Source organism: Asterias rubens, chromosome 9, assembly GCF_902459465.1.
Source record: "Asterias rubens chromosome 9, eAstRub1.3, whole genome shotgun sequence".
Lineage (NCBI taxonomy): Eukaryota > Metazoa > Echinodermata > Asteroidea > Forcipulatida > Asteriidae > Asterias > Asterias rubens.
In genome coordinates this window covers 9,178,274-9,194,296 of record NC_047070.1, presented here as the reverse complement: position 1 = coordinate 9,194,296, position 16,023 = coordinate 9,178,274, and the positions used below count along the sequence as shown (strand labels likewise).

The 16,023-nt window shown below is 38.0% G+C and overlaps 1 protein-coding gene across 2 annotated transcripts in view; it reads right to left on the bottom strand.

Moving 5' to 3' along the window:
- LOC117294576 (G protein-coupled receptor kinase 5-like) overlaps nt 1–16,023 on the bottom strand; it is a 98,513-nt gene that overhangs the window by 34,276 nt on the left and 48,214 nt on the right. For both annotated transcript variants that reach the window (XM_033777043.1, XM_033777042.1), the window contains exons 5-6: nt 5,935–6,035; nt 4,534–4,626 (exon numbers count right to left, since the gene is read on the bottom strand). In XM_033777043.1, coding sequence (XP_033632934.1) covers nt 4,534–4,626; nt 5,935–6,035 — 194 coding nt within the window. The remainder of the gene's footprint in view (nt 1–4,533; nt 4,627–5,934; nt 6,036–16,023) is intronic.

The following is a 16,023-nucleotide window of genomic DNA, read 5'->3' as shown; positions in this document are numbered from 1 at the left end:
CTGGAGGCGATTGCCTCCGTGCCCCATGGCAAGTGCCTTGGTGCCCTTGAAATGCTTCAGTAGAACTTTACTATTTCCTCATTGGGTTGGATGCCCTTACCGATGAGAAAATGCCCTGGTGCCCTTGCCCTTTGCAAAAACGCAGCATACAGGCCTGTTATGGTTAACCTTTTTGACGACGAATCAAAAATAAATATTTGGTTCACTATCATGACTAACCAATTATTATTATTATTATTATTATTATTATTATTATTATTATTATTATTATTATTATTATTATTATTATTATTATTATTATTATTATTATTATTATTATTATTATTATTATTATTATTATTATTATTATTATTATTATTATTATTATTATTATTATTATTATTACTTGCATTATAGTACTAAAAAGTTTGCAAAATAGTTCTTGCAATAAGGTACTTGCATTCATAGTTCCTCCCGAATAGTACTTGCAAAATAGTTCTCGCAATACAGTACTTGCAATATCTGTGTAGTACTTTCATTTTTTAAATGCCAAATATCTACAACAGGACAACTGAAGAGCAGAGGATGCACAGAAACTTCCACTTATTCAGGAACAGTTTAATGTTGATTCATGCATATTTATTACAGAGTCATGATGAAGGTCGGACAACAACGGATGATGTGGTGGCAAAAACAAACCCTTGTCACCAGGAAAGGGAATATTTCCTGGTTCAAGCAGAAGGTCCAGGCACTAATTGCGGGATCGTCTTTTTACGCAGAACATGACAACGGTGGGTAATTCCGAAGGCTGCTGTGTGCACTTTATCAACGGAAAAACGTTGCAGAATTCAAGTAAAAAAGGGGGGAAATGATTAGCGGACATCACATCCCTCCGATCCAATAAAGAAACATTGTTGATTAATGACTTGCCGGCCTGGTGGTACTTCGTCTCTTGAAAGGGGAAAGGGCACCAAGGTATTTTCTCATTGGTAAAGGGCACCTCGTTTACTAAATTGTTACATTCAAGGGGCACCAAGGCAATGACCAGAGGCTCCATTGCCTGTGTGAAGCACTGGCCAGGATTTACTCAGAACTTTGTGGTCCTTAGCGTACTGTTAATTATTTAAGCAGTATAGTATGAAAACCTAAAACAGTTTTGCATTCACCATATCCACATCTTTTTGAGCTTACTGGAGCACCCTTGTTGGGTCTTTTTGGAACAATGAACCCACAAGGGAATTATTTGTTCAACCTGGACCCCACAAGGGAATTCTTTAGAAAAAAATGAATAATAAAACACCAATAGCAGGACCCCAAATCCCGTAGTTTGGGTGCCCCTTTAAAAATCCACTTAAGAAGTCCTCTGTGTATGTGTTTTTATTTAAGTAATAACTCAAATGAGCACTGCCCCTTTAATGGTAAACAGGATATTCTCAGACTGTCCTTTAAATATTGAAAGCAGGATATCCTTTAGTATACTGCCCCTTTAAGGGTTCAAGCCAGGCCGTTCACAACTTTGTTTTATTTTCATCAATGTTGACATTCATACTCCCACTTCCACACTTCATGTTTGATTTCTTGTTCTCAAATAACTGAAAATGTTTACCGCAATGTTGAAAAACACATCTTCAAAACACTTAATACTCAATGGGAGACTTTCTGGGACGACAGAGGGCAGCAGACTTACCGGGTAAATCCATTGTTCTCAGAATTATGCGCATGTTCAGAACTACGTAAACAATGGAAATTTACCCGGTATGTCTGCTGCCACCTAGCGTTGGAAAGTCTCCTATTGATAAAAGTATAGGGCAAGTACCATACGGTCACAGAGTATAGAAAAAATTGTTGTTCTTAAAAACTGCACCAAACTACAAGCTTTGAGTGCAGACCACTTTCAAAGACAAAGCCGTTAATTTAAAGGCTTTTGCTGCATCTGTTGACAGGATTCAAAATTAATGGTCGCCTGGTCGCCAAATACGAGTGAAAACAGCGGCAGGCGAGTCAAATCTCTTCTTCACTAGTCCACAGGGCGAGTAACAAAATTTGTCCTTGTCCCAATAAATGAGGGGTACTTGGTAAAATCCCAAAGGGGGATGTTTTTAAGTTAGTGATATGGTTCCACAAGTCTTGATATTTGCTAGATTTAATGTTGCCACAATCAGTATAGACCAATCCAACGAAACAAAATTGAAAATTACCAACTGCGGTGACTTTTTGTGCACAATCTAGGCATTGAAGACACCGCAGCAAATGGCGCGCGGTGCTCAACACTTGCGCGCCTGGTGCGATTGGTCTATATACAAACATTAAAACACTCATGAATGCTAATACAAGTCTGGCTCTCTCCCCATGTTCCAAACAGCAATATGTAGGTAAGTGGGGTGACACACAACTCAAATTTCCAGGGGTGGAACACGAGCTATGGAGTCTGATCTCAACCTTGTTCTAATTATATTTCAGGCAAAGTTATAACCTCGTACTCATAAACACATCGCTCTCGCAAAAATTTTCTCAATGTGCCTCGTCGACCCAATATCCCGCAACAATGTGTCCCTTTAACAATTTCAGACAAGGTGTTTGGATACCAGCTCCTAATACAGCAGAAATGTTCTCCTAATTTGTTTTCTTAATTTTTCTCCCATTTCTCTGCTTAACACGAGGGGAAAAAAATTAATATAATGGACAAAACAAAAGAATCATGCGGGAAAAAAAAGATAAAAATGCTAAAAGATAAGAGACAAAAGATAAAGGGAGCTAGCCTAAAATAATATATCTCATCACGCAACAAAAGACTTGCACTATTTCTATTAGCATAACGACACAAGGAGAAAAAACTCATTGGTGGTAGAAGTTATCATAATTGTAATCTTTAATTCAACTATTCCCTGTATTTACCTATTGTGTTATTTTTGCATCTTCATATGCACATATTTATTTTGTTTGTGCAGTATACTTAATCATATACCAGCAATGCCAGCAGAAGACCAATGTCTCTCCAACGAATCATTTAAAAAAAAATTATTCAGGTGGAAAAGGTCACCAGCCTGTGCTGTCTAAATCAATGACAATGCCATCACAAATATAGTCTTAAATTTGTGCGGCGAGAGCAATGTGTTTATGAGTACAAGGTTATCATTTTTGCATCAAATATTTATAACCAGAACGAGGTTGAGATCAGACTCCACAGCTGGTCTTCAACCCCTGGAAATTCAAGTTGTGTTTCCCCTCTCGCCAACATATTGTTGTATGCAACATGGGGGAGAGGGCCAGACTAGTATTTTTGAACCCTTTAAAAAAAAAAAAAAAAGAGTTCTGTGATCACTTTACCAAAAAAAATAATAAAAAATCTTCAGATTTTGATTCAGCATTTTCCTGACTTATTGTTATTATTATGGCTTGATTTATTTATTTAAATTTAATAAAAATCTATTAAATTTAATATATTTAAAAAGAAATTATTACACAATTTTTTTTAAACAAACAAACAAACAAACAAACAAACAAACAAACAAACAAACAAACAAACAAACAAACAAACAAACAAACAAACAAACAAACAAACATACATACATACACACAAACACACAAACAAACAAACAAACAAACAAACACACAAACAAACAAACAAACAAACAAACACACCACACGCAGCCTGACTGATGAATATAACACACCCTCCCATAAATCAGTTACAAATATTTCTGTCTTATGACAGAACGATATCCAAGTTACCCAGTAAAGAGTAGTACATTTCTTTCGGTATTTCAAGCATTTTTTAAAACGACCATTGAGTCACAAAGCTATGACATCAAAGCGTTGTAATGACGTAGGTTCGACATGCGTAAATCATTTTACATTGACTAGGCAGTCACATAAATAACATTCACTCCTTTAACTCCCATGTGACATCTACTGGTACAATACACTTTGTATGTCAATCTACATTCACATTCTCTGGTGGGCAGAACGAAATCCCAAAGTTAACTACCAATAACTTAAAGGAACATGTTGCCTTGGATCGGTCGAGTTGGTCTTTGAAAAGCATTTGTAACCGTTGGTTATAAAATGCATATGGTTAGAAAGATGTTTTAAAAGTAGAATACAATGATTCACACAAATATGCCTCGAAATTGCGTGGTTTTCCCTTTACCTCGTCGACAAACACGGTCAGCCATTTTTGTGAAAATTGGGAAGGTGTAAAAGCAAAAATTATGCTTTATTTTTACATTTTGGTTGATGGCCTTCACTTGTGCAAAGTATAAACGAAATCCATTTTTGAAAGTCTGCCACCACTTCTTTGATTTTTACAGCAACCCAGTCTTAATACGCTTTTACATGCTAAAACGTGACATTGTTTTACTCATTGCTCAAAAACTACAGCACCTCAGTATATATAACATTTTAAGGGAAGCTTTCTACTATCATCATCTTCAAACTGTGTAAGAGAAGTTTAATATAAATCTGTGGATATTGTGTTTTGTGTTAGAAAAAGTACATGGACCCTTTAAAACATTAGAACAACGAAAATGAATAAAATAAAATATTATTGCTTACCTTTCTAACCATTTCCACTGTAATAACCGATCAAAGAACATACTGTTTTGGAATTCTGTGAAGGGCTCCCCCTTAAGGTATTCTCTCACCCCTCTGTAAATCAAAAATAAAATAATTATTTTTTGCAAAAGATAATGTAGTTAAAGGAACACATTGCCTTGGATCGGACGAGTTGGTCTATAAAAAAGAGTTTGCAACCATTTGTTATACAATGCATGGTTGGAAAGATGTTTTAAAAGTAGAATACAATGATCCACACAAATTTGCCTCAAAATTGCATGGTTTTCCTTTTACTGTGCGAACTAACACTGTCGGCCATTTATGGGAGTACAAAATTTGACTCCCTTAAATGGCCGACCGTGTTAGTCGACGAGGTAAAAGGAAAACCGTGCAATTTCGAGGCATGTTTGTGTGGATCATTGTATTCTACTTTTACATCATCTTTCTAACCATATGCTTTTTATAACCACTGGTTACAAACGCTTTTCAAAGACCAACTCGACCGATCCAAGGCAACGTGTTCCTTTAAAGGGTTTCGACCCCAGCAGAGTCTTTCTCGATGGCTAAATATTTCTTTTAAGTTACCACAGAAACCCTTGGATCCTGATCTTTGTAAAAAATAAATGTTCTTTAATCATAGTTGTGGCTTCTGACTCGAGCTTCAGGTACCAAAAGTGAAAATTCCTCAAAATGGCATAAAGCCATTGGACACTTTCGGTAAACAGTAGTGTCCAAGGCCCACACTTCGTGTACCACAACTTATATATAAAATAACAAACCTGTGAAAACTTAGGCTCAATCGGTCATCAGGGTCGGGAGAAAATAACAGGAAAACCCACCCTTGTTTCCCCACGTTTCGCTGTTACATGACATGTGTTTACAATAAATCCGTAATTCTCGCTATCGAGAATTGATATTGTTATAATGTTTTCTCAAAAAGTAAAGCATTTCATGGAATAATATTTCGAGACAAGTCTTTCACCATTACCTTCTGTAATATCGTTTGGATATTTTCAATACTTGAAAACAGAGAAATCGTATAAAGGTTTTTCCCCCACTCTTACCATGTGACTCCTGTGACCGATTAAGCTTAAACTTTTACAGGTATAAATGTTGGGTAGACAAGTACCAATGTTGTCCACTTGATTTAACGCCATTGGACACTTTCCAAACAGAAACAACAAAAACCAGCTCTTTTCAGAGCCACCAGTCCTTCAATAGAGATTTTACTCATGGTTGTACCCGCAAGTTTACTGTTCATATTTATGTTTATAGTTACTCTTATTCTCCACACCATGGGAAGCTTCAAACACCATTTATGGAAAAATTGATGGAATTTCAGAGAACTTTCGGCGGAGTCGGCAGCTCTGCACAAAGAGTGACGTTTGGGGAGTAACTTACGTCCTGCATTCGGTGAAGATTTCTTTGCTTGGGGAGTTTTCGAGTGCCTCCTGGCATGCCTCGGTCTGTTCATTTGTGACTTGTTGTAGCCTCTCAGGAGACTGCATTGAGGAAGAGAAGGAAACAAACAACTGATATTATAAGAAGCGTCAAGTTACAGTATTTTTTTTTATTTTTTTTAATTATTATTATTTTGTATGAAAGTTAAAGGCACCGGACATTATTGGTTATTTCTTAAAATAATTATCGTAATAAAACCTTTCTTGATTCTGAGTAATGGGGAGAGGTTGAGAGTATAAAACTTTGTGAGAAACAACTCCCTATGAAGTGATGTAGTTTTCGAGAAAGAAGTAATTTTCCACGAGTTTGATTTTGTGACCTCAAATTTAGAACTTGAGGTCTCGAAATCAACAATCTAAACGCACACAACTTCGAGTTACAAGGGTTATTTTTCTTTCATTATTATCTCGCAACTTCGATGACCGATTGAGCTCAAATTTTCACAGGTTAGTTATTTTATGCATATGTTGAGATACACCAACTATGAAGGCTAGTCTTTGACAGTTACCAATAGTGTCCTTGCCTTTAAGGGCTACAAGGAAGAAAACATAGAAATGAGGTAATTCAGTGGAGCTGAAGGTTAGGATTTAATTTTCCTCTTAAAAGATGGCAGATCAATAGGATGAAGGGAAAATAAATGAGCAAAATAAATTATCTTTCAATCTGGATGATATTACGAGAACCAACGTCTTGTAATATAATTTCGCCTGGAATGCTGTCATCTTAAACAAAAAAAATTGTAAACACTTCTGTATGCTTATATGATTTAGTGTCTAGTGTCTACTTGTTGAGATAAAAGCAAAAACTGTCACAGTATTATCACACCACAAATGTTGAATCCGTCCAATCATTTAGTTGCAAAAAAAAGTTATTGGCCTGACGTTTGACCCTAGCAGAGTCTTTCTCGAAGGCTTCGAGAAAGACTCATCTAGGGTCAAACGTCAGGCCATTTTAAACTATATTTTGCATTTATACCATCGGTCCAATTGGTTGGTAAGTTCTTTAAAGCCAATAATACACTTTCGGTACAGAAACAAACAAAAAGTTCATAGATTTACAAATAATTCACAGGGTTTACAGAAGGTAATGGTGAAAGACTTCTCTTGAAATATTGTTCCATGAAATGCTTTACCATTTGAAAAAACATTAAAACAATAACAATTCTCGATAGCGAGAAATACGGATTTATTTTAAACACATGTCATGACAAGACGAAACGTGCGGAAACAAGAGTGGGTTTTCCCGTTATTTTCTCCCGACTCCGATGACCGAATGAGCCTAAATTTTCACAAGTTTGTTATTTTATATATAAGTTGTGATACACATTAAATGTGGGACTTGGACAATACTGTTTACCGAAAGTGTATAATGGCTTTAAAACAGCTAATTCTATTTTCTCAATCATTTAGTCAATAACAGCGGGTACCAACCACATCTCTAGACGTAGCATTCGCGAACAGCCACCAAACCTCGAAATCGATTTATGCATGACTCGAATTCACAGATTCAAATGTTTGATTAAATTCTCCTCAACGCGGGCAATTCAGACAAATTAATTCTGCAGTCTGCTTACCACCATTGCTATTCTTAAAACAAGCTTTCGGAACAGAAATTACACACCCACACAAAAACAAAAAATTCCCGAGGTCATTACTAAACGATGACCTTACCTTAAAAGGTCAATAACTAAAGATAGAGTATACATATATTCCAGTATTGATACTTCATCATTAACATCTGCTGAATTAATTTACTTTTAATTTAGCGAAATCGCTGGCTTCCAAATGGTGAGGAGGAAAGACACAATTAGTCAAATTTGCACTTCACCACAAACGCAGCCACAGCAGTAATTATGTGCAATAATCTGAGCGCATTCATTAATTAATGATTTCTCCCATTACAGTTTATCATTTCAGGTCCCGTCAGACATTCTGACAGATATTTTACCCATTAGCGATCTTCCTTGGAAATCATTTTCTCTGACGCCATCGTGTTTATCCATTAACCTTAAAGGTTTCTCCTTACTGCCCATTCAAAATCCATCTTTAATGTCCATGAAAGTAGGTGATCATTCACACATGTGTTATACATGTACATGTCTACGCATTCAAACCGAGGACTATAACAAAAGGGATCCGAGAAAATGACATACCGGGGACAGTCCTTGCTACGCTATGTACACCAAACCATTGGGGACATTGCTAAAAGTCTAAGTCCAAACAACGGGAGAACACAGGGGTGTCCTCGGTCTACTGCATTTACAAACATTTATATATACCAGATACAATGTAAGAGCAGAGCTCGAATGTGGGAGAAAAATCCACAAGACTGCAAGGCTTGTAGCTCAAAATGTTAATACTGGATTTGTGTACAAGACAAGAATCAAACTGAGAAAAACATCCTGAGTCCTGAGACACAGTTTAAAGGCAGTGGACACTATAGGTAATTACTCAAAATAATTATTAGCATAAAACCTCACTTGGTAACGAGTAATGGGGTGAGGTTGATAGTATAAAACATTCTGAGAAACATCTCCCACTGAAGTGACGCAGTTTTCGAGAAAGAAGTAAGTTTCCACAAATTTGATTCTGAGACCTCAGATATAGGATTTGAGGTATCGAAATCAACCGTCTAAAAGCACACAACTTCGTGTGACAAGGAGGTTTTTTCTGCCATCATTTTCTCCTAACTTCGATGACAGATTGAGCCCAAATTTTCACAGGCTTGTTATTGTATGCTTATAAATGATGGGATACACCAAGTGAGAACACTGGTCTTTGACAATTACCAAAGGTGTACAGTGCCTTTAAGAGTGCCTTGAAGAGTGCCTTTAAGTTGTTTTTTTTTTAACAATTTTGCTCAAAGAAAGACGTGAAAAAGAAGATTTATCTCATTTGTATTTTGGGTATTGAGTATAATGTTTCAATACTCAATAGTATAGAAGTATTCCAGAGTCAAGGTCCATAATAGAAGACTTCGGAGCGCTAGGTGGCAGCAGGTAAATGTCTATTGTTTTACCTAGTTCTTAGACTTGATTCAAGACTTAGATAGCGGTTACTCTTCTGCATCTCAGCCACGAAAAACGCCCCCACATTATTAGCTATCACGCGCCCTAACTCGCAATCTAGGCTAAATGACGAAGGTTGATCACAAGAGGGCGCTGTTTGTAGCGGCTATCAGGACGACTAAAAAGCCACGATCAATAACTTGGAACCAAGTCTACCTAGTTCTGAACAATGGATTTTACCCGGTAAGTCTGCTGCTACCAAGCATTCCGGAAGTCCCCTATTGAATATAATTTGTTTCCATTCAAGACATTTCACAGCGGTCAACTGGTCAATCATGCACAATACTGCTGGACTTGTCAAGTAATAAGTTTACTTGCCCGACAATAAAACTACTGGCCATCTGCCTGCGGTTTAGTGTAAAATTTGAGCCCTAAAGAGGTTTTGTTTTTCTGGCCTTGCACAGTTTAAAGGATTCCGGTACTTTTTCAAAATGTCCACAGATTTACATTAAACTTACAGGGTTTGAAGATAATGATAGTGGACAGCTTCCCTTTCAAATATTACTAACTACATGTGTAGTTTTGAAATGAGTAAAACAAGTCACAAAATAATTTTGGTCTCATGAGACCAAAACTATTTTAGCATTTAAAACCCCCTTAAACCAGTTATGATATTTATACCAAAACCATAGCATAGCTGGTATATATAATACGTTTTTACATGCTAAAACTGAGACGAAAATTATTACTTTTACTCATTTCTCAAAAACTACAGCACCTCAGTAAGTAAAATTTCAAGGGAAGCTTTCTACCATCATAATCTTCAAACTGTGTAAGTTTAATGTAAATCTGTGGACATTGGTTTTTTGTTAGGAAAATGTACATACCCTTTAAAACCAATCTAGATTCTTTCTTATTTTCAAGAAAGGAAAACAACTTATATGTAAACAGGCCTTGGATAATTTCCTCCGATGTTCCTGGTGCCATGGTGCCCCCTTGACATGTTCCAATAGATATTTACAATTTCCTTATAGATGTACACTGTACAAGTAAATGCCTTGGTGCCCTTGCCCTTTCAAAAGACAAAGCATCAGTGTACATGTATGACATGAAATCATTTCATTGCAACAGAGCATTTCTTAATGGAATTGCAAAATTAAGGATCCATAACTACAACAAAAGAAGAGAGAAAATGTGCCAATATTCATCAATAGAACCCCATCATCCTGGCACCATCTTTGTCTTGTTCCTGATGTGCATTAGCAATTAATGATGATATATTCTCATTATACCAAAAAGAGGTCAGACTAATTTCCCGTCCAGACTTATTTTAATATTGATTAGATGGGTGGTCGACTCTAAGGCCGTATCCGAATTGACGGCTATGGCTACGGATGTTGCTAAGTGTGTTGCTAAGGCAACCTATACTTCAACGCATGATGGCGCAGCAATCTAGACGTAGCAATAGCTGTAGCCGCTAATTCGGACACGGCCTAACAACTTTGGCTATGGCTAAGTCTGTTGGCCATCTTGGCTACAGTGCGGTTTGTTGAAGAATAGGCACTTTCAGTGGAATCCATCCAACCATGGCAGCATTAATAGACTACACTGTAATTAGCGCGTCAAGGCCGAGTGGTTTAGAGCATCATATTCAAGCTCTGGTGGTTTAATCGGAGAGTGGGTTCAAATCCCGGTCATGAAACTTGTGTCCCTGAGCAAGATGCTATTACTCTAATTGCTTCTCTTTACCCAGGGGTATAAATGAGTAGCTTCAAGGGTAGAGGTTGATATTGTGTGAATAATTACTATGGAATAGTCAAATTATCAGACATTTCCAAAATCCAAGATCAGCACAACTTCCGTTTTTCAATTTTTAAACAGCACAGCTGAAAACACCCAAAACGAAGAAATCAGCTGGGCCTGATTTTAAAAAGCTGTTTTGCAGAAAAAAATGCCTAGGACAAGTTTATTTGTTAAGCAAATATTGAGTGGGGCACCAGTCACAACAGTATAAATGTGATGTAATTTTGGCGGTAACCTGTTTCTAATACTTTTCTGTGCTTAGCAATTTCTTTGCTTACAGGCTTATAATGAAATTGGGTCCGAGTTTTTCGCTTACAATCATCATTCTCCGCTTACTGTGCAAGCAAAGAATGCCTAGTAACATAGAGTATGCACTCGAAAAGCAACACATTTCCAGCTACCCAATGAAATACTTGACGAAAGCGTGGAATTCCATAATCGCCGATTATTTGCTAACGGTAAGCAGAGCCATGAAATTGGGACCAGCTGAAAAGTTGTGCATGATTTACACATCAAAATACAATCTGCAATTCTGGCGTCCACATTGGAACAGCATAAATTAAGCAATTTGAATATCACTTTCCGTTCTTGTAAGACACCCAACCATTTGGGTCTAACAAGATCAGTTACATTTGAATACAAACACAGCTATGATGAGACACACCGCAACGCATAATCCCTTCTCAGCCTATGGAATGACTTCGCTGTGCACTGAAGCGAAATCTTTAACAGCACCTCTAGGAATTAAGGGGGAGGGGGGTCATAGATGTGCTGCCACGATAACACAGTTGATTACAACTTGCCATCAGCATCTACTGAGCTGGGGAATTTTCTTTTCCTGGAAGTGGCCGAGTCACTGTGATTGTTCCTCCCTGTGGGTGATTTTTCTAGGAAGAGAAGATTTGCTTGACTGAGCCTCGAGAAGGTTAAGGCACAATGGAGTATCAAGTTGAGACAGATGACTCAGGATAAACGCTTTTTAAATCCAGTTTAAAATCCTGATTCAACTCGCTTCTCAGAAAATATTATCCTAAAATTAATAATCCAATATATGTTTAGTTCATCTTGGAGGCATTTAAGGGACACTGTACCTTGGATTGGGAAGATTTAGGCTATAAAAAGTGTTTGGTATGAAATGAATATGGTTGAAAAGATGTTTTAAAAGTACATTTACATGTTTAATGATCCACACAAAATATGCCTTGAAATTGTGTGGTTTTCCTTTTACTTTGTGAACCAACAAGGTTCGCCATTTTGAAGAACCAAATGTTTGACTTCACAAAATGGTGAACCGCCTTAGGTCACAAAAGTACTTGGGAAAACCACACAATTGTGAACCAACAAGGTTCGCCATTTTGAAGAACCAAATGTTTGACTTCACAAAATGGCGAACTGCCTTAGGTCACAAAAGTACTTGGGAAAACCACACAATTTCGAGATGAATGTATTTATAAGGATCGATTATTTTCTACATGTACTTTCAAAACATCTTTCCAACCACAACAATTTCATAACTAAACACTTTTTATAGCCCAAAGCGTACAATCCAGATTAGCGTGTCCTATAAAATATTTATCTGCAAGAACAGAAAATTGTCAAATAATAACACATTTTGTCTCATCTATATTCAATCAATCAACGAGACTTCTCAGAAAAACTCACCTAAAGTCCCTTCTTTTCATTTCAAATTACTTCCAATAAGAAGAAAATTACTATTTCACAAAAAAGAAGACCCATGCGTCTACACCTGGCTGTTGCCATGACAATAGTTTTCCTTTTCCATCATGCCCCTTCGATCTACTCCGACAATCGCACCTCCACATACAAGGGATGTCATACAAATATTATCATTACAGGCGAGACCTCGTTACGGTTATGCGTAGACGCCGACTGTCCAGCCAGGAAATCAAATCTGCACCCTTACTAGCAAGCCCCCCCCCCCCCACTTTACTGACCGCGTTGTATTGAAGCTAAGCCATTGATTTTAGACATGTGTAAAACCCTACTAGCAACTCATCCAGTTTGGCTGTCAACCTCAAAACAAAACACATGTGAATCTTGCTTCATCCAACACTTTCCCTGCACTGAGTTCCCTGCACAGATTTATGAACAAACAGGTATTAAATGTTCATATTTGTCTACGTACTGTGCTGCATCTTAAAGGAACACGTTGCCTTGGATCGGTCGAGTTGATCTTTGAAAAGCATTTGTAACCGTTTGTTATAAAATGCATAGGGGTAAAAAAAGATATTTAAAAGTAGAATACTTTTGTTATAAAATGCATATGGGTAGAAAGATATTTTAAAAGTCGAATACAATGATCCATACCAGTAACACTCAAAATTGCGTTGTTTTCCTTCAACGCCGCGAACTAACACGGTCGGGCATAAATATGGCTGACCGTGTTTGTCGACGAGGTAGCAGGAAAACCACGCAATTTTGAGTGTTACTGGTGTGGATCATTGTATTCTACTTTTAAAATATCTTTCTACCCATATGCATTTTATAACAAAAGTATTTTACTTTTAAAATATCTTTCTAATCATATGCATTTTATAACAATTGGTTCCAAACGCTTTTCAAAGACCAACTAAACCGATCCAAGGCAACATGTTCCTTTAAGTCAGGCAAACTATCCACTGTGAAATCGAAAGGTACATGTATTTGTGTTATAACGCAAATGTAAACAGCCACAATCATGGAATACCGTTTTTGTTACAAAGACACAAAATGAGCAACTGATAAATATAGTACACCAAATTGCAGATCTTGTGTTCAACAACCTCAAGCAATTGTTATTCATTAGTGAGACATCAATTGTTTATTGATATAATGAATAACATTAAAATAACAGGTACATCAGTGGCTTAATAATTTTTTTCCGGCCAGATGAAATACGGCGCGCCAGAAAAACATTAGGGAAAATTTGAAAAAACTGGAATTCTAGCAATAGCTAGAAAACTGGCACCCCTGCAGCTCCTGGTAAAAAAAATGTTTTAATTATCTACAGAGGTCTGCACAGTATTTGTTTGCCAAAAAGACAATTCATCTTCTAAATTAAACATATATTTGCTGATTTTTTAAAAACAATTTGTTCAAATGCATCATTAAAATTTCACTGAATGACCTTTTGATCATTAGAATAAAATTGCCGTTAATGACCGTATGTGTAGCACTGAGCCAACGATTTTTTCTTCTTGCGTTTCCTTTGTCTTTTGATTGTTGGTTTGGGGTGTTCTGATTTCAGTTTTAAATATAGTTTGCCCTTTGTGTTACTCTCTTCAGTTTCGTCTGTTCTACTCTTTGTGATTTTCTCATCTAAATTGTCATCTTGTAGTTGCTACTCTGGGTTGCTGTAGTGGTTTGAGGTCTTATTGTTCTTTTTTGACGGTCTTCGGTCTGAACTTTGTCTTCAATTATTCTTACTGTCTAGCTCCACACACTCGGGGGACTTGCATTTTTGACATCGGTAATAACTCTCTCCACTGCACTCCAGCATCATTCCGAGTGAGTCACCACACTGGTGCGTACAGTAATGGCGTAGATATACCACTTGCATACAGCTGGGTTCAGTCTAAATTGACATCAAAATCAATGAGATGCAGAGCCTATAGAGGATTCTGTTAAGAAGAGAGTGGGGGTTTGGATGGGGATGGGGGGGGGGGTCACAAACCTTGCAAGTCCATCTCAAACATGCCACGCCTTGATTTGATAGTCATTGTTTTTGTGGATGACTGTCTGATTCTAAATGCTCTGATGTGAATCTTAGTGGGGTCGATTTCACAAAGCACTAAAGACTCATCTTTAGATGAGTTCTCAGTATATCACCATAGTGATTCGTATTGTGACATCACACTTTGCCTCCCAATTAAGACTGATTTGCACCCAAGATCAATCTGAACTCTTTGTGAGATCCAGCCCTGGCCTTGAATAAACTTACGGCACCCAAAGCAATAGACCCTTCCCATGAAGTATGTAAATTGCACATAGCGCGTGCGCACTAACGTTTTGGTTGGCAAAATGAGGGAACATCGCGCTGTTTTGTACACGGCTAATGGGTGCGTGACGCACACGCGATTGCGCGAGTGCACAACTCTATGGCGCTTGCCAACCAACAGGGTCTGTACGCATGCGTGAATGTAACTAGCCTATTTCATGGGAAGGGTCCATTGCAGTGGTGCCCTTACCTGTGCTTTTGCTGTGGTGCCAAGCCTTGCATGGCTCCTGTACAAATTTACAATTACGTATCTTCCTCCTAGAGGTGCCCCTTACCAGAGGGAAATTGCTGTGCCCCGACACGAGCGAAGTTCACGAGACCCGCAATATCATTTTGGGCAATTTGCAACAAAGTGCGCCCTCTGCAGTCTGCTCATGATGCCTTTTTCAACGTGCATCATGGGAAAAGTTTACATGTTTTTTGTAGTCCTCTTGCAGCCAGCCTCGATGCTATGGGGCAGCGCGCCATATCGATACCTCTTGTCACTAACCCCTAACCACTGGGTCAGTACCCAATCAACCAAACAGGTCTAGCAGTCTGGTGTTTTTATCCAACAAATACAAACTCATATTTTACGGTTGTTTTTTTATACTTAGTTCAAGTTATGTATCTCCACCCTAATGTTCAGCAGGTCTTGCAGAAGAAGTAATTTCTGGTCCAGTCTACGTACTAAAGAGTCTACTTAACTGCGGCAAAAGAGGCAATTGCACCAGTGCCTCTGGTCATTGCCTTAGTGCCCTAATAACCTTTTTTTAGTAGAAATCCATCATAGATGAAGATGTGCCCTTTATTTGTGACTCTGGCTGGCTATGGCTGTATCACCACATCAACAGCCATTAAAAGTCTAGGCCACCCTTAGCAACACCCCAAGCAACAGCCACAGTCACAGCCGGCCAATTCTGACATGGCTTCAGAGTCCATGAACGGCATGTTGATTGGTGACTCTGGCTGGCTATGGCTGGATCACCACGTCAACAACCAGTAAAGCCTAGGACACCCTTAGCAACACCCCAAGCAACAGCCACAGTCACAGCCAGCCAATTCTGACATGGCTTCAGAGTATCATGAACGGCATGTTGATTGGTGACTCTGGCTGGCTTTGGCTGGATCACCACGTCAACAACCAGTAAAGCCTTGGCCACCCTTAGCAACACCCCAAGCAACAGCCACGGTCACAGCCAGCCAATTCTGACATGGCTTCAGAGTCTCATGAACAGCATGT